Raw genomic sequence first — 24,367 nt, forward strand, 5'->3', positions numbered from 1 at the left:
AGTATAAGTCGCACCTCCGGCCAATCTATGAAAAAAACTGCGACTTATAGTCTGAAAAATACGGTACTGCATTTGCTGGACTATAAGTCGCTACTTTTTTTCCCAACGCTTTGAACCCTGCGGCTTATAAGACAATGCAGCTAATTGATGGATTGATGGAACAAATAGTTTTCATATTACACCAGAGTAGGGTTGTACGGTATAGTACCGCGGTACTAGGGGTGTAACGGTACGTGTATTTGTATTGAACCGTTTCGGTACGGGGGTTCCGGTTCGGTTCGAAAGGTGTACCGAACGAGTTTCCACACGGACATATTAAGTAGCGTAACGCACGTTGTGTGTGCATTGTTTACTCAAAATGCCGGAAATTTGAGGCATTTAAGAAACTCCGCCCTGACAGCTCCACAAAAGAGGACATGTCCGGTGAAAAGAGGACGTATGGTCAGTCTATCGTAGCCCGTTAGCTGCTAGCATGCCGCTAACGGTAAAATAAATAAATAATATGACCTAGGGGTGTAACGGTACGTGTATTTGTATTGAACCGTTTCGGTACGGGGTTCCGGTTCGGTTCGGAGGTGTACCGAACGAGTTTCCACATGGACATATTAAGTAGCGTAACGCACGTTGTGTAAACAATGCACACCGAGGCACAACACACGGCATGCTAGCAGCTAACGGGCTACGATAGACTGACCATACGTCCTCTTTTCACCGGACATGTCCTTTTTTGCGGAGCTGTCAGGGCGGAGTTTCCTAAATGCCTCAAATGTCCGGCATTTTGAGTTAGGGTTGCATGTATTTTCAATGTACGTTCAGGGTTAAGAAGGGGTTAAAAACAAAACAAATTGTGCGTGCAGCAGCATTGGTGAGGGAGGGGCAGAGACAGAGAGAGAGAGAGAGTTATGATAAACGCGCATGCGTCGCCAGGCTCTGCTTTTTATCCATAGATTTATCACATTCAATTTTTTATTATCTATAGCAGGGGTGTCAAAAGTGTGCCCCGGAGGCCATTTGCGGCCCACAGCTAATGTTTTAAAGGCCCACAGCACATACTAAAAATACTATTAAAATAAACAAAAACATAACAAAAGTGAAATAAAAAAGCTTAAAGGTTAAATGTAATTTAGAAAAAGTTGCAATGTTGACTAATAAAACAAAGCTGTTTTTTTTTTCTTTCAAACTGTCATTGCTCAAAACATAATATTGAATCAAAATCAATGTTACTATAAATTATTGACATATCCAAGGTTCCGATTACTTCACATCAAATATTCCACTAAGAAAAATATTTTTGGTGGAAGATTTTGCAAATTTGGTAAATAAATAACCCAAAATTTTATATTTTGTTGTTTTCTTACTGTACCGAAAACGAACCGAACCGTGACCTCTAAACCGAGGTACGTACCGAACCGAAATGTTTGTGTACCGTTACACCCCTAATATGACCTCTTTAATGCGATGCACCTTTTGTATGGAAAAACGACCTGAATAAAAAACCAGCGTGGGTGGCACTGGAAGTGTCTTGCCCAAGGACACAACGGCTGTGACTAGGCTGGTGGTTGCTGCAATCGAACCTGGAACGCTCGACCAATCGAGAATCAGCGTCACGGCACATTTTTCTAAGAAACTAATACAACAAACAAAACATTATCTCCCATCTTCAAAGAAATGCAAAAAAACACATTTCTGGTTTCCAGTTCTCTAAAAGTCCATTTCAAACAGTTTTCAACCAAGTTTGTTTATTTTTTTAAACAAATGCGCATATGTTGAAACCCTTCATTGATATGCGCCTCTTTTTTCAAGATTGTGCAGGTGTGGTTTTGCACTAAATTCCTGTTTTGGCCAGGCAAAACATCCTTGTCTGATTCTATAAATAGACCAGGAGGAAAATGTGTTATTTATATTTGGAATGCTTCAACAGATAACAACTGGGCTCACAGCCATGTCAGCCTTCGAGTCAGCCTGCAGTCACATGGTACTCACTACCTTGGTGGAGGTGGGCTGGTGAAGGGGAAAATGTCCCTGCAGTGTGTCCGCCAGCTGCTGTGGAAAGACAACAGTTGGAACTGTGCTCCAGATGTGGAAGTGCAGCCTTTTTGTGTGGAATCACACCAAAAGTGCTTGGATTTATAATAATCCAAGCACATTTTGTCGCCCTTCCGCTGAGGTACCAACCACAGCGAGGCGGCACCTGACAGGGCGGAGCTAGACACTGATTGGTCGACACTGCTGTGTGTGACAGCAGGGATGGAATGCAGTGGCATTTTTTTTTTTTTTTTTTTGGAACAAAAAAATGTCAGGGAAGGCTACATACCAGAAAATCTCCAGTAAAACTCCAGTACTGTGTCATTGGCTGCATTTTTGACCTCTTCTCATTTTGAACGGCTGTGCACAAAAGGGTGGAAATTTGTCAAAATTCCCAGCCCTGCTGTGTTGCCTGTGCTACTATGTTTCTGACAAATACACCACATGGTGGCGCTGTTATTAAACCCCAAATTTTGACTCATAGCTCAATGCGCTTTACCAAACAGCCTACTGTAACTTTAAAGCAGGGATGTCAAAGTGGTTTTCATTGAGGGCCACTAAGGGTATGAATTTGCCTCTGGATTTCATTATTAATTATATAAATTGTTTTAAAGGCCTACTGAAAGCCACTACTACCGACCACGCAGTCTGATAGTTTATATATCAATGATGAAATCTTAACATTGCAACACATGCCAATACGGCCGGGTTAACTTATAAAGTGACATTTAAAACTTCCCAGGAAATATCCGGCTGAAACATCGCGGTATGATGACGTATGCGCGTGACGAAGTCCGAGTAATGGAAGTTATGGTACCCCGTAGAATCCTATACGAAAAGCTCTGTTTTCATTTCATAATTCCACAGTATTCTGGACATCTTTTGCAATTTTTTTAATGAACAATGAAGGCTGCAAAGAAGACAGTTGTAGGTGGGATCGGTGTATTAGCAGCGGACTACAGCAACACAACCAGGAGGACTTTGTTGGAGCGCTAGCCGCCGACCTCACCTTGACTTCCTACGTCTCCGGGCCGCCAAACGCATCGGGTGAAGTCCTTTGTCCTTCTGCCGATCGCTGGAACGCAGGTAAGCACGGGTGTTGATGAGCAAATGAGGGCTGGCTGGCGTAGGTGGAGAGCTAATGTTTTTAGCATAGCTCTGTGCAGTCCGGTTGCTAAGTTAGCTTCAATGGCGTCGTTAGCACAGCATTGTTAACCTTCGCCAGCCTGGAAAGCATTAACCGTGTATTTACATGTCCACGGTTTAATAGTATTGTTGATTTTCTATCTATCCTTCCAGTCAGGGGTTTATTTCTTTTGTTTCTATATGCAGTTAAAGCAAGATGCTATCACGTTAGCTCGTAGCTAAAGCATTTCGCCGATGTATTGTCGTGGAGATAAAAGGCACTGGATGTCCATTTCGCGTTCTCGACTCTCATTTTCAAGAGGATATAGTATCCGAGGTGGTTTAAAATACAAATCTGTGATCTACAACAAAAAAAGGAGAAAGTGTGGAATCCAATGAGCCAGCTTGTACCTAAGTTACGGTCAGAGCGAAAAAAGATACGTCCATTGCTGCCTCTCAAGTCCTTCACTGTAACGTTCCTCATCTACGAATCTTTCATCCTCGCTCAAATTAATGGGGTAATCATCACTTTCTCGGTCCGAATCTCTCTCGCTCCATTGTAAACAACGGGGAATTGTGAGGAATACTAGCTCCTGTGACGTCACGCTACTTACGCTACAGGCAAGGCTTTTTTTTATCAGCGAGCAAAAGTTGCGAACTTTATCGTCGATTTTCTCTACTAAATCCTTTCAGCAAAAATATGGCAATATCGCGAAATGATCAAGTATGACACATAGAATGGATCTGCTATTCCCGTTTAAATTAAAACAAATCATTTCAGTAGGCCTTTAAATAGACTGTCGATTTTACAGTAAAAACTTTACATTTACAAAATTTTACTGTAAAATAGTTTTTATTTTATTTTTATTTTTTACAACATTTTACGGTAAATGGAAAAACAGTACCACTGTTTTTTGGGGTTTTTTTTACAGAAAAAGTCGGCAGCTTAAAGGCCTACTGAAATGATTTTTTTAAATTTAAACAGGAATAGCAGATCCATTCTGTGTGTCATACTTGATCATTTCGCGATATTGCCATATTTTTGCTGAAAGGATTTAGTAGAGAAAATCGACGATAAAGTTCGCAACTTTTGCTCGCTGATAAAAAAAGCCTTGCCTGTACCGGAAGTAGCGTGACGTCACAGGAGCTAGTATTCCTCACAATTCCCCGTTGTTTACAATGCAGCGAGAGAGATTCGGACCGAGAAAGTGATGATTACCCCATTAATTTGAGCGAGGATGAAAGATTCGTAGATGAGGAACGTTACAGTGAAGGACTTGAGAGGCAGTGATGGACGTATCTTTTTTCACTCTGACCGTAACTTAGGTACAAGCTGGCTCATTGGATTCCACACACTCCTTTTTCTATTTTGGATCACGGATTTGTATTTTAAACCACCTCGGATACTATATCCTCTTGAAAATGAGAGTCGAGAACGCGAAATGGACATTCAGTGCCTTTTATCTCCACGACAATACATCGGCGAAATGCTTTAGCTACGAGCTAACGTGATAGCATCGTGCTTTAGCTGCATATAGAAACAAAAGAAATAAACCTCTGACTGGAAGGATAGATAGAAGATCAACAATACTATTCAACCGTGGACATGTAAATACACGGTTAATGCTTTCCAGGCTGGCGAAGGTTAACAATGCTGTGCTAACGACGCCATTGAAGCTAACTTAGCAACCGGACCGCACAGAGCTATGCTAAAAACATTAGCTCTCCACCTACGCCAGCCAGCCCTCATCTGCTCATCAACACCCGTGCTCACCTGCGTTCCAGCGATCGGCAGAAGGACGAAGGACTTCACCCGATGCGTTTGGCGGCCCGGAGACGTAGGAAGTCAAGGTGAGGTCGGCGGCTAGCGCAGCTAGCGCTCCAACAAAGTCCTCCTGGTTGTGTTGCTGTAGTCCGCTGCTAATACACCGATCCCACCTACAACTGTCTTCTTTGCGGCCTTCATTGTTCATTAAACAAATTGCAAAAGATGTCCAGAATACTGCGGAATTATGAAATGAAAACAGAGCTTTTTGTATAGGATTCTACGGGGTACCATAACTTCTGTTACTCTGACTTCGTCACGCGCATACGTCATCATACCGCGACGTTTCAGCCGGATATTTCCCGGGAAATTTTAAATGTCACTTTATAAGTTAACCCGGCCGTATTGGCATGTGTTGCAATGTTAAGATTTCATCATTGATATATAAACTATCAGACTGCGTGGTCGGTAGTAGTGGCTTTCAGTAGGCCTTTAATTGCCAGAATTTTTGTGTTAAATTGACATTGTTTTTTACAACATTATATTGTTCATGGACAAACAGTACAAGTTATTTTTTTGTATTCTGGCAACTTAGCTGCCAGTTTTTTTTTTATCGTAAAAACAAATGTACCGTCTTTCCGTTGACAGTAATATCCATCCATTTTCTACCGCTTGTCCCTTTCGAGGTCGCGGGGGGTGCTGGAGCCTATCTCAGCTGCAATCGGGCGGTAGGCAGGGTGCACCCTGGACAAGTCACCAGCTCATCGCTTTTACAGTAATACATTGTTAAAAACAACAACCCTAGATTTTACAGTCAAAAACTGGCAGCAAAGTCAACAGAATTTTTTAACGCAAAAAACAGTACCGTATTTTCCGCACCATAAGGCGCCCCGTGTTGTAAGCCGCACCTTCAATGAATGGCATATTTCAAAACTTTGTTTACCTATTAGCCGCCCCGTGTTATTAGCCGCACCTACGCTACGCTAAAGGGAATGTCAAAAAAACAGTCAGATAGGTCATTCAAACTTTAATAATATATCACAAACCAGCGTTCTAACAACTCTGTTCACTCCCAAAATGTAATGTGCAAATGTGCAATCACAAAAATAGTTTCACTCAAAATAGTGCAGAGCAATAGCAACATCAATAACTCAACGTTGCTCATACGTTAGTGTCACACAACACACAAAATAAACATTTAAAGCTCACTTTCTGAAGTTATTACTCATCCACAAAACCCTCGAATTCTTCTTCTTCGGTGTGCTTCACTTGTTTTTTGACACCATCTGTGATGTGGACGCGCATGCAGTCATAGATCAACAGGGACGGAGCTGCGTGAAAAAAGTCACCCGGTGTCTTCGCTCATTTTTTCTTCATCCATCCATCCCTTCGAGTTAGCTTTTATGATGACGCCGGCTGGAAAGTTCTCTTTTGGCAAGGTCTTCCTTTTGAATATCACCGTGGGTGGAAGTTTCTGGCCGTTAGCATGGCAAGCTAGAACCACAGTGAAGGACGACTTCTCATTCCCTGTGGTGCGAATATTCACCGTACGTGTTCCCGTTGTATCCACAGTGCGGTTCACGTGAATATCAAAAGTCAGTGGAACCTTGTACGCGTGTCTCTTAGTAGGAGACATTTTGTGGTCTTTACAGAAACACACAAATGAAATGAAACGTAATATCCGCGCGCTTCTTCTTCTACGGGGGCGGGTGCTCACCTTGGCGGTTGCTTACAGTAGAAGAAGAAGCGCTTCCTCTTCTACGGGGAAAAAAGATGGCGGCTGTTTACCGTAGTTGCGAGACCTAAACTTTATGAAAATAAATATGAATATTAATCCATATATAAGGCGCACCGGGTTATTAGCCGCACTGTCAGCTTTTGAGAAAAATTGTGGTTTTTAGGTGCGGCTTATGGTGCGGAAAATACGGTAGTAGTTTTTTTAAATTTACAGTAATATGCTGTAAAGAACAACGTAAAATGTATTGTCATTTTTATTAATTTGATGGGTAGTTTGCTGTTAAGTTAAGTATTTTTATTTATTTTTATTTAGACAAAAATGTGTTTGGAAAATATGATAATATACTGTAATATTTGTGGCAATATTGGATACTATTAAAGTTTAAAAGGTATGCAATTTCAAGCAGTACATATATTTTTTTTCTGTCAAAATGAAAACAATCAATTATATTTAGTGAGAAAATATGAAGTACTTTATTGACACATATCATTTCCAGGTGTTTGCGGGCCAGATAAAATGATGTCGCGGGCCAAATCTGGCCCCCGGGCCATGAGTTTGACACCTGTGCTTTAAGGTGTTTTGTCAAATCATTGTGAAATTTGGTACACACCTTGAGGGGACTGACAAGCACATGCGTGTAAAATTTGAGGAAGATTGGTTGAAATTCATGGCCGTTATCCAGCAAAATGGGAAGAACTTAACGAATTGTCCATAAGTCAGGAAGTCGTAAAGGATCGCTGACTTGTAATCAACTATCATAACAATTAGTTTCAGCTTTTAAATTCGGCTTGCGATATTTTTAGGCATGTGCTAGCAAACAATTATGTATAATAATTTAGGATGACTACTTCATTCTAAAGTACTGATAAAAAGAAAACGTTTTTTTTTTTATGTCAACAAAGGACAGTCAAAATAGCAGCAATAAACACAAACAACCAAAAAAAAAAACACCAAATCTATCGAGCCGCCTGAAGAAGAAAAGTGCATTTAGACTTAGACAAACTTTATTGATCCACAAGGGAAACTGTTCCACACAGTAGATCAGTTTCTAAGGATGGAAAGGATAATGCAGGTATTAAGTAGACTATACATGTACCATAGTAGCAATATAATATATATGTAATATTTACATATTATATATACAGTATATAATATATACTGATATATTATATTATATTATATTTTTATATAATATATTAGGGCTGCAACTAACGATTAATTTGATAATCGATTAATCTGTCGATTATTACTTCGATTAATTGATTAATAATCGGATAAAAGAGACAAACTACATTTCTATCCTTTCCAGTATTTTATTGAAAAAAAAACAGCATACTGGCACCATACTTATTTTGATTATTGTTTCTCAGCTGTTTGTACATGTTGCAGTTTATAAATAAAGGTTTATTTAAAAAAAAAAAAAAAAATTAAAAAAAAAAAAAGCCTCTGCGCATGCGCATAGCATAGATCCAACGAAGCGATGACTAAATTAATCGGCAACTATTTTTATAATCGTTTTTAATCGATTTAATCGATTAGTTGTTGCAGCCCTATAATATATACAATATATAACAAATCCCAATTACCATGTACAATATATGTAACAGCTGCAGCAAAAAGCCAAAAAAAATAAATAAAATAAAATGTTGTGATGATAAGGATGTGTTCAGAACTATGAGTTTCTCCATTGTTGGATAGCTAGGTAACGAGTTAACTCCTGTCCCGGCTGACATTTCCCCGCTTGAATTGCTCCCGCATCACAGACGTACTGCCATGAAAATGAGAAATACGTAAGAAGAAATAAGTGCAGGTGAGAAAAGAAACCCAAAAAGACTTGTCCAAAGTTCTCACCTATGGCAGCAAATTAACAAACACAATTAAACATAGTATATAGAGAAAATAAGATAACAAGTAGTCTACCTTGTGTGGATTGAGTCTAGGTGAGCGTGTGTTTGTGTGTGTGTACTACATTATAAGGTCGTAACAGATGGAGAATTTTGATTCATCCGGCTGGCCCTTAATCTATGTTTAAAGTTAGTGAGTGAAGATGAGGAGTTTGCAACACATAGGTGACTATTCCAGAGTAAAGGACCTCTGTGTTTGATGGAAAACTGTCTAAGAGTGATACGGCCAAAGATAGGACGGAGATTATCAGCTTGTCTAGTATTATGATAATGAACTTGCGAATTGGTCTTAAAATAATCTTTGAAAGGCGTAGGAAGCGTGTTAGCGAGGTAAGTATATTTATAGATTAAAAAAAGAGGATTGGACTGTGTTGATACACTATATTGCCAAAAGTATTTGGCCACCCATCCAAATGCTGAGAATCAGGTGTCCTAATCACTTGGCCCTAGGGTTGCACATCTCTCTCTGATAAACGATTCGATATGCATCTAGATACACAGGTTACGATTCGATTCAAAAACGATATCCTTTTATTACAGACCGATTAGATTCGATTCCGAACGATACGATTCGATTTGACGGTTAATATTCAAGACTCCAAATCCCCAAGCATCGTGGCTTTACGGTACTGGCAAAAAAAAAACAGAACAACAAAATCACATGTCAATGTATTTATTTTTAGACATGGACCAAAAAAAGTCTGGCTGAATTGTAGGATGGGAACTCCAGAGGTAAAAGTAGCACAGAATAGTAACAACAAAGTGCAATATTTCAGCCTGAGCATAGTTTTGAACACTAGAGGTAGGTAACAAAGATTCAATATTTCAACCTGAGCATATAGTGTTTTGAACACTATAGGTAACAAAAGTGCAACATTACAATGTAAACAAGTTACACACCTAGTACACATCTCAAAATGTGGCAACAATGAGCACAGTGTATAAATACATATGTAAAAAGAAAAATCAAACTACTGTGTGAGAGGTAACGTTTCCCAGGTCAAAAAGCAGTAGTTGACTTACACTATGCCTGTGCATTTTCATCATCACTGTCCTCTGTTTTTTTGGAGGGCAGATTTTTTTAAGGAAAATCAACTGATCCACATGCTCATGTTTGAGCAGACTACGTTTTGTGGAAACTACGTCTCCCGCAGTACTGAACACACGTTCAGATTCCGTGTGTTTCACTTTATGTACTTTTTTATGCCGAAAGAGGCGATTTCCGCCACTTGAATGACGGCGAAATCATTAAAGGCTCACAATGTTTAATCCATCCACAAGTAAAGAGAACTTGGATTATTTCACTTTATGTACTTTTTTATGACGAAAGAGGCGATTTTAAAAGAGGCGATTTCAGCCACTTTGGTCATTACAGCTGAGTTTAGATATACTTTTCGAGACGAGTGACGTAAGCGCGCTCCCGCGTCAGGAGGTGCATTTTACGGCAGGGGTGCGTTTCCCGGCACAACACCGGGATGCAGAGGTATCTTTTAGCGAGAGATGACAGCAGTGGCAAGTCCTGCTGCTCTTTCCACCACTGTAGTGTTTTTTTTTTTTTAATCTTTCTCGGTCCATTATCACCTTCGGTCAGACTGACGCTTTCGTTCTCCTCCACATTCATTTTCCGTGTTGTCTCTTGTTTATCACTCGTGCTAATACCAGCTAGGCGGCTACCGCGTTTGGCGAGTAGCTTCAGCTATTCGCGTTGTTTTAGAGACGCTGACGCATATTGTAATCTAGCCAACCCATGCAAAGTCTCGCGATAACCGATCCATGACTCTATAACCGATTCAGCTAGGAATTAATGGATTATTCGCATTGATTGAGGAGTCTGCTACCGATGCAATCTAATCGCTCACTTGTTGAATCGAATACTCGGTCGCATCGGTTTATCGTTCACAACCCTACTTGGCCCGGTGTATAAAATCAAGCACTTAGGCATTTAGAACATTTGTGAAAGAATGGGCCGCTCTCAGTGATTTCCAGCATGGAACTGTCATAGGATGCCACCTGTGCAACAAATCCAGTCGTGAAATTTCCTCACTCCTAAATATTCCAAAGTCAACTTTATTCTAAGAAAAGTGAAGAGTTTGGGAACAACAGCAAGTCAGCCACCAAGTGGTAGGCCAGGTAAACTGACAGAGAGGGGTCAGCATAGTGCAAAGACTTTCTGCACAGTCAGTTGCTACAGAGCTCCGAACTTCTTGTGACCTTCCAATAAGCCCACGTACAGTACGCAGAGAGCTTCATGGAATGGGTATCCATGGCCGAGCAGCTGTGTCTAAGCCATACATCACCAAGTCCAATGCAAAGCGTGGGATGCAGTGGTGTAAAGCACGTCACCACTGGACTCTAGAGCAGTGGAGACGCCTTCTCTGGACTGATGAATCACACTTTTCCATCTGGCAATCTGATGGACCAGTCTGGGTTTGGAGGTTGCCAGGAGAACGCTACATTTCGGACTGCATTGTGCCGAGTGTGAAATTTGGTGGAGGAATTATGGTGTGGGGTTGGTTTTTCAGGAATTGGGCTTGGCCCCTTAGATCCAGTGAAAGGAACTTTGAATGCTCCAGGATACCAAAACATTTTGGACAATTCCATGGGATGACACTTCAAGTTCATATGTGAGGAAAGGTAGTGGCCAAATACTTTTGGCAATATAGTGTATCATAAATAGATAGTATGTTTAGTTTCCTAAACAGGGGAGCAGATGGAGCCAAATAGTTAGAGGAGGTAGCTATTCTTACAAATGTATTTTGCATAATGAATCATTTGTGTAAATTTGATGGATATGTACTAGCCCAGACAATATTGCAATAGATAAGATATGGATGAATTAAACTGTAATAAAGAGTTAAGAGTAGGGATGTCCGATAATGGCTTTTTGCCGATATCCGATATTCCGATATTGTCCAACTCTTTCATTACCGATACCGATATCAACCGATACCGATACTGATATATACAGTTGTGGAATTAACACATTATTATGCCTAATTTGGACAACCAGGTATGGTGAAGATAAGGTCCTTTTTTTTTTTTTAATTAATAAAATAAAATAAGATAAATAAATTAAAAACATTTTGTTGAATAAAAAAGAAAGTAAAACAATATAAAATCAGTTACATAGAAATTAGTAATTAATGAAAATGAGTAAAATTAACTGTTAAAGGTTAGTACTATTAGTGGACCAGCAGCACGCACAATCATGTGTGCTTACGGACTGTATCCCTTGCAGACTGTATTGATATATATTGATATATAATGTAGGAACCAGAATATTAATAACAGAAAGAAGCAACCCTTTTGTGTGAATGAGTGTAAATGGGGGAGGGAGGTTTTTTGGGTTGGTGCACTAATTGTAAGTGTATCTTGTGTTTTTTATGTGGATTTAATTAAAAAAAAACAACTAAAAAAAAACCCGATACCGATAATAAAAAAACCCGATACCGATAATGTCCGATATTACATTTTAAAGCATTTATCGGCCGATAATATCGGCTGGCCTATATTATCGGACATCTGTAGTTAAGAGGCATGCCTGATGAACCAAACCCCTGATTCTTCCGATGATACCAAGAGATCTTGACACTTTGTTGGTTACTGAACCTACGTGTTCTGTCCATGACAATTTGTCACCACCTAGGACAGTGTTTTTCAACCTTTTCTGAAACAAGGCACATTTTTTTCATTGAAAAAATCCCGAGGCACACCGCGAGCAGGAAAAAAAAAAAAAAAAGAAACTCAGCAGCCGATATTCACAGTAAAAAGTCGTTCTCGCAATCGTTGGATATGAATTCAAACCATAACCAAGCATGCATCAATATAGCTCTTGTCTCAAAGTATGTGTACTGTCACCACCTGTCACATCACCCCCTGACTTATTTTGAGGTTTTTGGTGTTTTCCTGTGTGTAGTGTTAAAATTCTGGTCTTGCGCTCTTATTTTGGTGGCTTTTCCTGTTTTGTTGGTATTTTCCTGTAGCAGTTTCATTATTCCTTTGAGCGATATTCCCCGCACCTGCTTTGTTTTAGCAATCAAAACTATTTAAGTTGTTTTTATCCTTCTTGGCGTGGACATTGTTGATTGTCATGTCATGTTCGCATGCACATTGTGGACGCCGTCTGCTCCACGTGCTGTAAGTCTTTGCTGTCGTCCAGCATTCTGTTTTTGTTTACGTTGCGGCCAGTTCAGTTTTAGTTTTGTTTTGAATAGCCTTCCCTAAGCTTCAATGCCTTTTCTTAGCTGCACTCATCTTTTGTTATTTTTGGTTTAAGCATTAGGCACCTTTTTACCCGCACGCTGCCTACCACTGTCTTCTGCATATTGTGATCACGACAAACGTCTACAAAGCAATTAGCTACCTGCTGCCACCTACTGATATGGAAGAGTATTACATGGTTACTCTGCCGAGCTCGAGACAGCGCAGACACTCAACAACGGCACATTTGCGGTTTGCAAAAAATATTTTTAACCCAATTAGGTGAAATTACATAATCTCCCACGGCACACCAGACTGTATTTCACGGCACAGTGATTGAAAAACACTGCACTAGGATACCTAGAAATTTGGTAGATGAAACTTGACTAAATTCGATTCCTCCAATAGAAATCTTAGCACTCTGTTTACAGTATGTTTTGTTTTTGCTTGCAAACACAATAAAGTTGGATTTTTTTACATTTAGTGATAGCCTACAAACAAGAAACCATTCAAATAGCACTGCTATACAAGAATTAGCTTCCCCAATGAGGTTTTCAAATTTCTTGTGAGTTAGGATCAAATTTGTATCATCAGCAAACAGAATCGGTGTAAAGGATGAAGATACAGTAGCCAGGTCATTGATGTAAATGAGAAATAGTAGGGGTCCAAGTATAGACCCCTACTATTGAAAATTCGGTTCCACTTTGTTCCTCTTTCTATACTCTCGGCAGGGTCCTTGAGGGTGCATGGGAGTTTGTCCAACCAGTCTACATGTGCTTTGTGGACTTGGAGAAGGCATTCGACCGTGTCCCTCGGGAGGTCCTGTGGGGAGTGCTCAGAGAGTATGGGGTATCGGACTATCTGATTGTGGCGGTCCGCTCCCTGTATGATCAGTGTCAGAGCTTGGTCCGCATTGCCGGCAGTAAGTCGGACACGTTTCCAGTGAGGGTTGGACTCCGCCAAGGCTGCCCTTTGTCACCCATTCTGTTCATAACTTTTATGGACAGAATTTCTAGGCGCAGTCAGGGCGTTGAGGGGATCCGGTTTGGTGGCTGCAGGATTAGGTCTCTGCTTTTTGCAGATGATGTGGTCCTGATGGCTTCATCTGGCCAGGATCTTCAGCGAGTGTGAAGCAACTGGGATGAGAATCAGCACCTCCAAGTCAGAGTCCATGGTTCTCGCCCGGAAAAGGGTGGAGTTCCATCTCCGGGTTGCGGAGGAGACCCTGTCCCAAGTGGAGGAGTTCAAGTACCTCGGAGTCTTGTTCACGAGTGAGGGAAGACTGGATCGTGAGATCGACAGGCGGATCGGTGCGGCGTCTTCAGTAATGCGGACGCTGTATCGATCCGTTGTGGTGAAGAAGGAGCTGAGCCGGAAGGCAAAGCTCTCAATTTACCAGTCGATCTACGTTCCCATCCTCACCTATGGCCATAGGTTATGACCAAAAGGACAGGATCACGGGTACAAGCAGCCGAAATGAGTTTCCTCCGCCGGGTGGCGGGTCTCTCCCTTAGAGATAGGGTGAGAAGATCTGCCATTCGGGGGGAGCTCAAAGTAAAGCCGCTGCTCCTCCACATGGAGAGGAGCCAGATGAGGTGGTTCGGGCATCTGGTCAGGATGCCACCCGAACGCCTCCGTAGGGCGGTGTTTAGGGCACGTCCGACCGGTAGGAGGCCACGGGGAAGACCCAGGACACGTTGGGAAGACTATGTCTCCCGGCTGGTCTGGGAACGCCTCGTAATCCCCCGGGAAGAGCTGGACAAAGTGGCTGGGGAGAGGGAAGTCTGGGCTTCCCTGCTTAGGCTGCTGCCCCCGCGACCCGACCTAGGATAAGCGGAAGAAGATGGATGGATGGATGGATGGGTTCCACTTTGCAAATTAAGGTGCAATTGTCTTTAAAAAATTAATCAGCTTTTTTTTCAAATCAAATAAATCAATTTAATCGTTGCAGCCCTACTTTAAATTACTTTTTCCACATCCCTTGGTTTCTTCTGTTGCTGTGTGAGTGTTAAAAAAACAACCGAGAAAGACACTGAGTAATGGTGCTAAAACCCCATTAGTGGCCACGCATAAATGACCCACAGGAAGTGATCTTTTCATGCATTTTGAGAGACAAAGCGTGAAAATAACAGACTGATAAAAGTCTGGGACGGGGATTGGGGGGGGGGGGGGGTCCATTTTGGAAAGCCCCTCGCACCCCATCCTGCACCTGTGGAAAGACCTGCACAGCGCAGCAGAAAGGAAACGATGCTGTTGTTACGATGGTGATGACGGACGTGAAGACACAACCACGCCACCTGTTTCCTGCTGGTCCCCCTTTCTTCCTGCCTCAGTTGTCCAGCATCACTGTGTTGGATGAGGACAGTAAGTCAGGAGGTTGGCTAAGTATAGCGCTCACTCGTTGTAATGTTCCTGACACGGTTTTTAGTAAGTGACCAATACACCGTAAAAAGCACCTGTCCAATGTGCGGTATCCGACAAAGATAGAAATGGAAATTGAATCCCATAATCTGAAGAGGGGACCGAGAATAACTTAGCGAGCATTCTTAATGATCTATTTGTTCCTGCTGGAGGGAAACACAATATACTGCAGGCTTTACTGTCAGCGGTGAGTCACTTAATGGACGGCGCTCACATGCTGTTTATTCTGTTCCGGTGTCCGCCACTTGTACGCGTTGGCAGAAAACGTAAAAAGACGACCAGGAGCATCGCGTCAACTTTTTTTTGTTTTAAAAGCTTGGATGTGTGCGCTGGTGAATGGCTCCCCCGGGAGCCCAGTGAATGGACTGATTTATCCCCGCACTTCCTTTTTATTGTCCTGGCCCGGGCCCGCTGTTGTCGAAGCACCGTATAACGTTTTCCTCTGCGAGCGGCTCGCCGAAGATCGACTTCCTCTGATAACGCAATGGCCTCCTTTTGAAATCTGACTTTGGATCGGCGAGATCTGAGAGAAGATATGCAGCAAAACAATCGGCTTACAAACTACAATGACACTCAGCGGCAGTAAATGTCCATAAAACAACAACCAGAGAGTCACTAACGCGTGGGGCTCTTTTTTTTTAGGCCACACTTTTTCTGCAGGCGAGCTACTTTTCAGTTGACCAAGTGGAGGGGATCTACCTCATTCGTATATATCCATCCATCCATCCATTTTCTACCGCTTGTCCCTTTTGGGGTTGCGGGGGGGTGCTGGAGCCTATCTCAGCTACAATCGAGCGGAAGGCGGGGTACACCCTGGACAAGTCGCCACCTCATCGCAGGGCCAACACAGATAGACAGACAACATCCACACTCACATTCACACACTAGGGCCAATTTAGTGTTGCCAATCATCCTATCCCCAGGTGCATGTTTTTGGAGGTGGGAGGAAGCCGGAGTACCCGGAGGGAACCCACGCAGTCACGGGGAGAACATGCAAACTCCACACAGAAAGATCCCGAGCCCGGGATTGAACTCACGACTACTCAGGACCTTCGTATTGTGAGGCAGATGCACTAACCCCTCTTCCACCGTGCTGCCCTTCGTATACATCATTTATATTTATTTATGAAAGAGACGTTTTTGTTAAGTTAAAGGCCTACTGAAATGATTTTTTTTTATTTAAACGGGGATAGCAGATCCATTCTATGTGTCATACTTGATCATTTCGTGATATTGCCACATTTTTGCTGAAAGGATTTAGTAGAGAACATCGACGATAAAGTTCGCAACTTTTGGTCGCTGATAAAAAAAGCCTTGCCTGTACCGGAAGTAGCGTGACGTCACAGGTTGAAAGGCTCCTCACATTTCCCCATTGTTTACACCAGCAGCGAGAGAGATACGGACCGAGAAAGCGACGATTACCCCATTAATTTGAGCCAGGATGAAAGATTCGTGGATGAGGAACTTGAGAGTGAAGGACTAGAGTGCAGTGCAGGACGCATCTTTTTTCGCTCTGACCGTAACTTAGGTACAAGCTGGCTCATTGGATTCCACACTCTCTCCTTTTTCTATTGTGGATCACGGATTTGTATTTTAAACCACCTCGGATACTATATCCTCTTGAAAATGAGAGTCGAGAACGCGGAATGGACATTCACAGTGACTTTTATCTCCACGACAATACATCGGCGAAGCTCTTTAGCTACAGAGCTAACATGATAGCATCTGGCTTAACTGCAGATAGAAACAAAAGAAATAAACCCCTGACTGGAAGGATAGACAGAAGATCAACAATACTATTAAACCATGGACATGTAAATACACGGTTAATGCTTTCCAGCCTGGCAAAGCTTAACAATGCTGTTGCTAACGACGCCATTGAAGCTAACTTAGCAACGGGACCTCACAGAGCTATGCTAAAAACATTAGCGCTCCACCTACGCCAGCCAGCCCTCACCCGTGCTCACCTGCGTTCCAGCGATCGACGGAGCGACGAAGGACTTCACCCGATCATCGATGCGGTCGGGGGCTAGCGTCGGATAGCGCGTCTGCTATCCAAGTCAAAGTCCTCCTGGTTGTGTTGCTGCAGCCAGCCGCTAATACACCGATCCCACCTACAGCTTTCTTCTTTGCAGTCTTCATTGTTCATTAAACAAATTGCAAAAGATTCACCAACACAGATGTCCAGAATACTGTGGAATTTTGCGATGAAAACCGAGCTTTTTGTATTGGATACAATGTGTCCGAATACTTCCGTTTCAACGATTGACGTCACGCGCATACGTCATCATACATAGACGTTTTCAACCGGAAGTTTCGCGGGAAATTTAAAATGTCACTTTATAAGTTAACCCGGCCGTATTGGCATGTGTTGCAATGTTAAGATTTCATCATTGATATATAAACTATCAGACTGCGTGGTCGCTAGTAGTGGGTTTCAGTAGGCCTTTAACGGTGTTTAATGTAGGGCTGAGCGATATGGCCTTTTATTAATATCTCAATATTTTTAGGCCATGTCACGATACACAATATATATCTCCATATTTTGCCTTAGCCTTGAATGAACACTTGATGCATATAATCACAGCATTTATTTTGGTTTCAATAAATGAGCGTTTATCACTTGCAACTTTTTAAAAACAGTGCATTTGTAAAATGAAATTCCAATCGGATTGATTAAATTCATGGAAATGTGTGCAAAACTGAAACATAAGTGCCCTATGATAAAGGAGATGGTCGGATCTCTCGGTAAGGTAGCTAGCTGCAGTGAGCCAAATTTACAGTAAAAAAATCAATTATTGATGTTTACTAATCGATTTTATAATCGTCCATGTTCTAAATGCGATGCATCTAAAAATCTATTATTTCCCTCACCTTTGTCTGCTGAACAAAAGGCACGACTGGCACATATAACTTAATGGCAAAGACTACTTCCTGACTACGTCAACACACCTAAGACAAACTGAAATGAATGCTTGCAAATGAGACTCTGACGTGCAAGAAAAAAATTGGACATCACTTTTACCGATATTAGCTCATTGGTAAATGTTAAATTTAGAAAAAAATATTTTTTTAATTTAACAAATTAAAATGTATTACAACATGAACAAATACAAAACTATCAACAATTGGTACCTTTAATTAACACTACTCATTTCTAGGTATTGGAATTGGTACCCTATCCAGTGTTTCCCATAAACTGCCAAGATACCAGTGGCGGTGGGGGCGTGGCTATGGGCGTAGTCACCATGACATCATCGAGTAATTTGCATAATTTACTACAATGATATGATTTTCTCTAAAAAGGCTCAAAAAATGTATACTTACTAATTAATAATAACAGTTTTGTTTTAAACGTCCATCCATCCATCCATCCATTTTACAATATAATTACAACACTTTATGTACATATTTATACACAGATTTGAACAATAAGTTATTCACTGAAATATATTTATTAATTGTGGTTCTTACAAAAAAAATATCTTATAAAATATAAAAGCTAAAATGTCTCTTAAAGCTCTGCCCCTTTAATTAGTGCATACTAAATAATTTAACTTTAGCCTACTACTACAACCATATTATTTACCAGCAACATAAAGTGAAACAGAGGCAGAGGTGTCCTGCCACAGTCAGTAACAAATAAACAGAAAACAGTAGTGGTCAAATACAAATAAGGCAACAAGAGAAGTATCCTACACTTCTCTTTTGTAAAGTACATCTGAACAGCCTATATGGGCATCTACATCAACTATATGATTTGCCTGAGAAGCTGGACAGGACAAAAAATAAAATAAAATAAAAGATAAATAAAAAATTGTTTTTATTTATTTTTTATTTTATTTGTGGCAGACGTAATTCTTTCGTGGTAGGCCACCACAAATAAATGAATGTGTGGGAAACACTGCTATCAGTTCAAATGTGAATGATACCCATCAAAACTATGAATGAACACATGTGGAGTTATGTACTTAACAAAAAAAGGTGAAATAACTAAATACATGTTTTATATTCTAGTTTCTTCAATATAGCCACCCTTTGCTCTGATGACTGCTTTGCACACTCTTGGCATTCTCTCGATGAGCTTCAAGAGGTAGTCACCTGAAAAAGTTTTCCCCTCACAGGTGTCATAGTTTTGATGCCTTCATTGACAATCTACAATGTAAATAGTCATAAAAATTAAAAAAATACAATTGAAATGAGAAGGTGTGTCCAAACTTTTGGCCTGTATTGTATTTCTTAAATGTTTGCTTTGAAAAATGTGATTTGAAGCTTGCTGCAAAGTGCATCCTTAAAGATGATTAATATCTAATATTTTTCTTGCAGAAAATAATCCTTTTGGATTTAGAAGCTGAGCAATATCCTCAAAGACCTCATCAGTAATTCCCTCCCAAAACTGGACCTCCACCTGCTGCCCCAACCTTCTTTTGGCCCAGCGGAGAAGGAGAGCGGGAGGACTGCCCCGTCCATCATGAACGTCACCTCGCTCTTCTCCTTCACCAGCCCGGCCGTCAAGCGTCTGCTGGGCTGGAAGCAGGGCGACGAGGAGGAGAAGTGGGCCGAGAAGGCCGTGGACGCCCTGGTGAAGAAACTGAAGAAGAAGAAGGGCGCCATGGAGGAGCTGGAGAGGGCGCTCAGCTGCCCCGGTCAGCCCAGCAGCTGCGTCACCATCCCCCGCTCGCTGGACGGCCGGCTGCAGGTGTCCCACAGGAAGGGCCTGCCGCACGTCATCTACTGCCGCGTGTGGCGCTGGCCCGACCTGCAGTCCCACCACGAGCTCAAGGCGCTGGAGTGCTGCGAGTACCCGTTTGGTTCCAAGCAGAAGGACGTGTGCATCAACCCTTACCACTACAAACGTGTGGACAGCCCAGGTCAGTGTGGACGTCCTCAGCATCATTTCTCCAGGAAAAAAAACCCAGGAATTACAATTTCAGCAACCATCCTGTTAGGGCACAATTTGATTGAAATGAAACTTGGATAAACTTTAGAGTATCCAGTGTACAGCTCATTTAGCGATATACACTACCGTTCAAAAGTTTGGGGTCACATTGAAATGTCCTTATTTTTGAAGGAAAAGCACTGTACTTTTCAATGAAGATAACTTTAAACTAGTCTTAACTTTAAAGAAATACACTCTATACATTGCTAATGTGGTAAATGACTATTCTAGCTGCAAATGTCTGCTTTTTGGTGCAATATCTACATAGGTGTATAGAGGCCCATTTCCAGCAACTATCACTCCAGTGTTCTAATGGTACAATGTGTTTGCTCATTGGCTCAGAAGGCTAATTGATGATTAGAAAGCCCTTGTGCAATCATGTTCACACATCTGAAAACAGTTTAGCTCGTTACAGAAGCTACAAAACTGACCTTCCTTTGAGCAGATTGAGTTTCTGGAGCATCACATTTGTGGGGTCAATCTAACGCTCAAAATGGCCAGAAAAAGAGAACTTTCATCTGAAACTCCACAGTCAATTCTTGTTCTTAGAAATGAAGGCTATTCCACAAAATTGTTTGGGTGACCCCAAACTTTTGAACGGTAGTATAGATTCAATATACCGTATTTTTCGGACTATAAGTCAGTTTTTTTCATAGTTTGGCCGGAGGTGCGACTTATACTCAGGAGCGACTAATGTGTGAAATTATTAACACATTAATAATAATAATAATAATACCTGGGATTTATATAGCACTTTTCTAAGTACCCAAAGTCGCTTTACATGTAGAACCCATCATTCATTCACACCTGGTGGTGGTAAGCTACTTTCATAGCCACAGCTGCCCTGGGGTAGACTGACGGAAGCGTGGCTGCAATTTGCGCCAACGGCCCCTCCGTACCTACCGTAAAGTATCAAATAATATTATTTAGCTCATTCACGTAAGAGACTAGACGTATAAGATTTCATGGGATTTAGCGATTAGGAGTGACAGATTGTTTGGTAAACGTATAGCATGTTCTATATGTTATAGTTATTTGAATGACTCTTACCATAATATGTTACGTTAACATACCAGGCACCTTCTCAGTTGGTTATTTATGCCTCATATAACGTACACTTATTCAGCCTGTTGTTCACTATTCTTTAGACATTTTAAATTGCCTTTCAAATGTCTATTCTTGGTGTTGGCTTTTATCAAATAAATTCCCCTAAAAAATGCGACTTATACTCCAGCGCGACTTATATATGTTTTTTTCCTTCTTTATTATGCATTTTCGGCCGGTGCGACTCATACTCCGAAAAACACGGTACTAAAAATTAGTCAATAGTGGTTAGAGTGTCCGCTCCGAGATGGGTAGGTTGTGAGTTCAAACCCCGGCCGAGTCATACCAAAGACTATAAAAATGGGACCCATTACCTCCCTGCTTGGCACTTAGCATCAATAGTTGGAATTGGGGGTTAAGTCACCAAAAATGATTCCCGGGCGCGGCCACCGCTGCTGCCCACTGCTCCCCTCACCTCCCAGGGGGTGAACAAGGGGATGAGTCAAATGCAGAGGACACATTTCACCACACCTGGTGTGTGTGTGACAATCATTGGTACTTTAACTTTTAACTTAACTTTAACATGTGCAGGAACATGTTTATACTGTATGTCTAAATAGCTGGCAGGCCTCACAGTTAAAATGCATGTATGAACCACAGCTCCCCTTTTTTGGCAGAAATTAGTAGGACAAAACGGCGCTCGCCATGTACTCTCATCAGAAATAATAAACACAAACATATTAAACAATGGGCTTTCTAATAATTTAGGTTTGTGTCATGTTTGTCCTCCTACACAAACCGTGGCGAAGTTGGTAGAGTGGCCCTGCCAGCAATCGGAGGGTTGCTGGTTACTGGGGTTCAATCCCCACCTTCTACCTTCCTAGTCACGTCCGTTGTGTCCTTGGGCAAGACACTTCACCCTTGCTCCTGATGGGTGCTGGTTAGCGCCTTGCATGGCAGCTCCCGCCATCAGTGTGTGAATGTGTGTGTGAATCAATCAATCAATCAATCAATGTTTATTTATATAGCCCTCAATCAATCAATCAATCAATGTTTATTTATATAGCCCTCAATCAATCAATCAATCAATGTTTATTTATATAGCCCTCAATCAATCAATCAATCAATGTTTATTTATATAGCCCTAAATCACAAGTGTCTGGGTGAATGTGGAAATACTGTCAAAAGCGCTTTGAGTACCTTGAAGGTAGAAAAGCGCTATACAAGTATAAACCATTTATCATTATTTATTTATATTAAAACAAAAACTATATAGTTTCCCCCATCTTTTTCCATTATCATACATTTTTGAAAAAGCTCCACGGAACCGCTAGGAAAGCCGCGGATTGCCGACCCCCGTGCTGTACAAATTGTACACTTGGCTTTCGATAGTATTATCCCTCGACAAGATATACTATTTTAAAAATGCTTGCTGAAGCACAAATATACACTACCGTTCAAAAGTTTGGGGTCACCCAAACAATTTTGTGGAATAGCCTTCATTTCTAAGAACAAGAATAGACTGTCGAGTTTCAGATGAAAGTTCTCTTTTTCTGGCCATTTTGAGCGTTTAATTGACCCCACAAATGTGATGCTCCAGAAACTCAATCTACTCAAAGGAAGGTCAGTTTTGTAGCTTCTGTAACGAGCTAAACTGTTTTCAGATGTGTGAACATGATTGCACAAGGGTTTTCTAATCATCAATTAGCCTTCTGAGCCAATGAGCAAACACATTGTACCATTAGAACACTGGAGTGATAGTTGCTGGAAATGGGCCTCTATACACCTATGTAGATATTGCACCAAAAAGCAGACATTTGCAGCTAGAATAGTCATTTACCACATTAGCAATGTATAGAGTGTATTTCTTTAAAGTTAAGACTAGTTTAAAGTTATCTTCATTGAAAAGTACAGTGCTTTTCCTTCAAAAATAAGGACATTTACATGTGACCCCAAACTTTTGAACGGTAGTGTACTTTGTACATTTTCTTTTCTTTTTTTTTTCCACATAAAAGAACACATGTGACAGACGTGAGGATACGCGATCTGTGCCTGCACACGTTTTCATTTGTTGGCTGGAACAGGAAGCCCCACACCCACATACAATAGGAGGAAAGAGTCGCTGCCTGCCTCGCACGCTTCATGTTTTAGCAGCCGAGGGGGATAAAAGCGAGGGGCAGGAGGTGATTCAACCCTCAAGCAACTGTCTGTCTGCACGACCCCTTCACACACACACACAGCACATGCCGACACACACACTTCCTGTCAATCTCCCGGCACTATTCCACCAAACACGTCAGCTGTCAGCCCTTTGAATAAAAACCATAGCGAGCATGCATTGCAGATGTCTATTATATCAGCAGAGGCTTTTTTTGTCTGCTATCAAGTGTTTATAGGGAGGAGGGAGGCTATCTCCGTGGTTTGTATGCACTGCACCTGAATAGGCCCAGGGATATTTTACCTCTCTGGTGATGAATTCCTCAAGAGTGTCTGGCCTCGAAATGTCCTTCCAGTGCAGAAATGTGAGAGTAAGAGACAAATGCGGCAGGAAGAGGCCGACTGAGGAGAGGCTGACTCTTCAAAAACTGCACAGAGATTCTCAGTAAGCAAAAACCAAGACATTTGTCCACATAAAGCAGGGGGTGTCCAAACTTTTTCCACTGAGGGCCGCACACTGAAAAGTCAAAGCATGCGGTGGCCATATTGATACTTTTCATTTCTAAAACCAATATAATATATACCGTATTTTTTGGAGTATAAGTCGCTCCGGAGTATAAGTCGCACCGGCCGAAGATGCATAATAAAGAAGGAAAAAAACATATATAAGTCTCACTGGAGTATAAGGCGCATTTTTCGGGGGAAATGTATTTGATAAAAGCCAACACCAAGAATAGACATTTGAAAGGCAATTTACAATAAATAAAGAATAGTGAACAACAGTCTGAATAAGTGTACGTTATATGAGGCATAAATAACCAATAGGGATGTCCGATAAATGCGTTAAAATGTAATATCGGAAATTATCGGTATCGTTTTTTTTATTATCGGCATCGTTTTTTTTTTTTTTTTTTTTTAATTAAATCAACATAAAAAACACAAGATACACTTACAATTAATGCACAAACCCAAAAAAACTCCCTCCTCATTCACACAAAAGGGTTGTTAATTTCTGTTATTAATATTCTGGTTCCTACATTATATATCAA

At 41.3% G+C, this 24,367-nt stretch overlaps 1 protein-coding gene across 4 annotated transcripts in view; it reads left to right on the plus strand.

The window, feature by feature from the left end:
- Positions 1–24,367, plus strand: part of smad1 (SMAD family member 1) — a 94,961-nt gene that overhangs the window by 43,080 nt on the left and 27,514 nt on the right. For all 4 annotated transcript variants that reach the window (XM_062032333.1, XM_062032331.1, XM_062032332.1 and 1 more), the window contains one exon: positions 19,505–20,049. In XM_062032333.1, coding sequence (XP_061888317.1) covers positions 19,650–20,049 — 400 coding nt within the window. In that variant the 5' untranslated portion in view covers positions 19,505–19,649. The remainder of the gene's footprint in view (positions 1–19,504; positions 20,050–24,367) is intronic.

Source organism: Entelurus aequoreus, linkage group LG22 (assembly GCF_033978785.1).
Source record: "Entelurus aequoreus isolate RoL-2023_Sb linkage group LG22, RoL_Eaeq_v1.1, whole genome shotgun sequence".
Lineage (NCBI taxonomy): Eukaryota > Metazoa > Chordata > Actinopteri > Syngnathiformes > Syngnathidae > Entelurus > Entelurus aequoreus.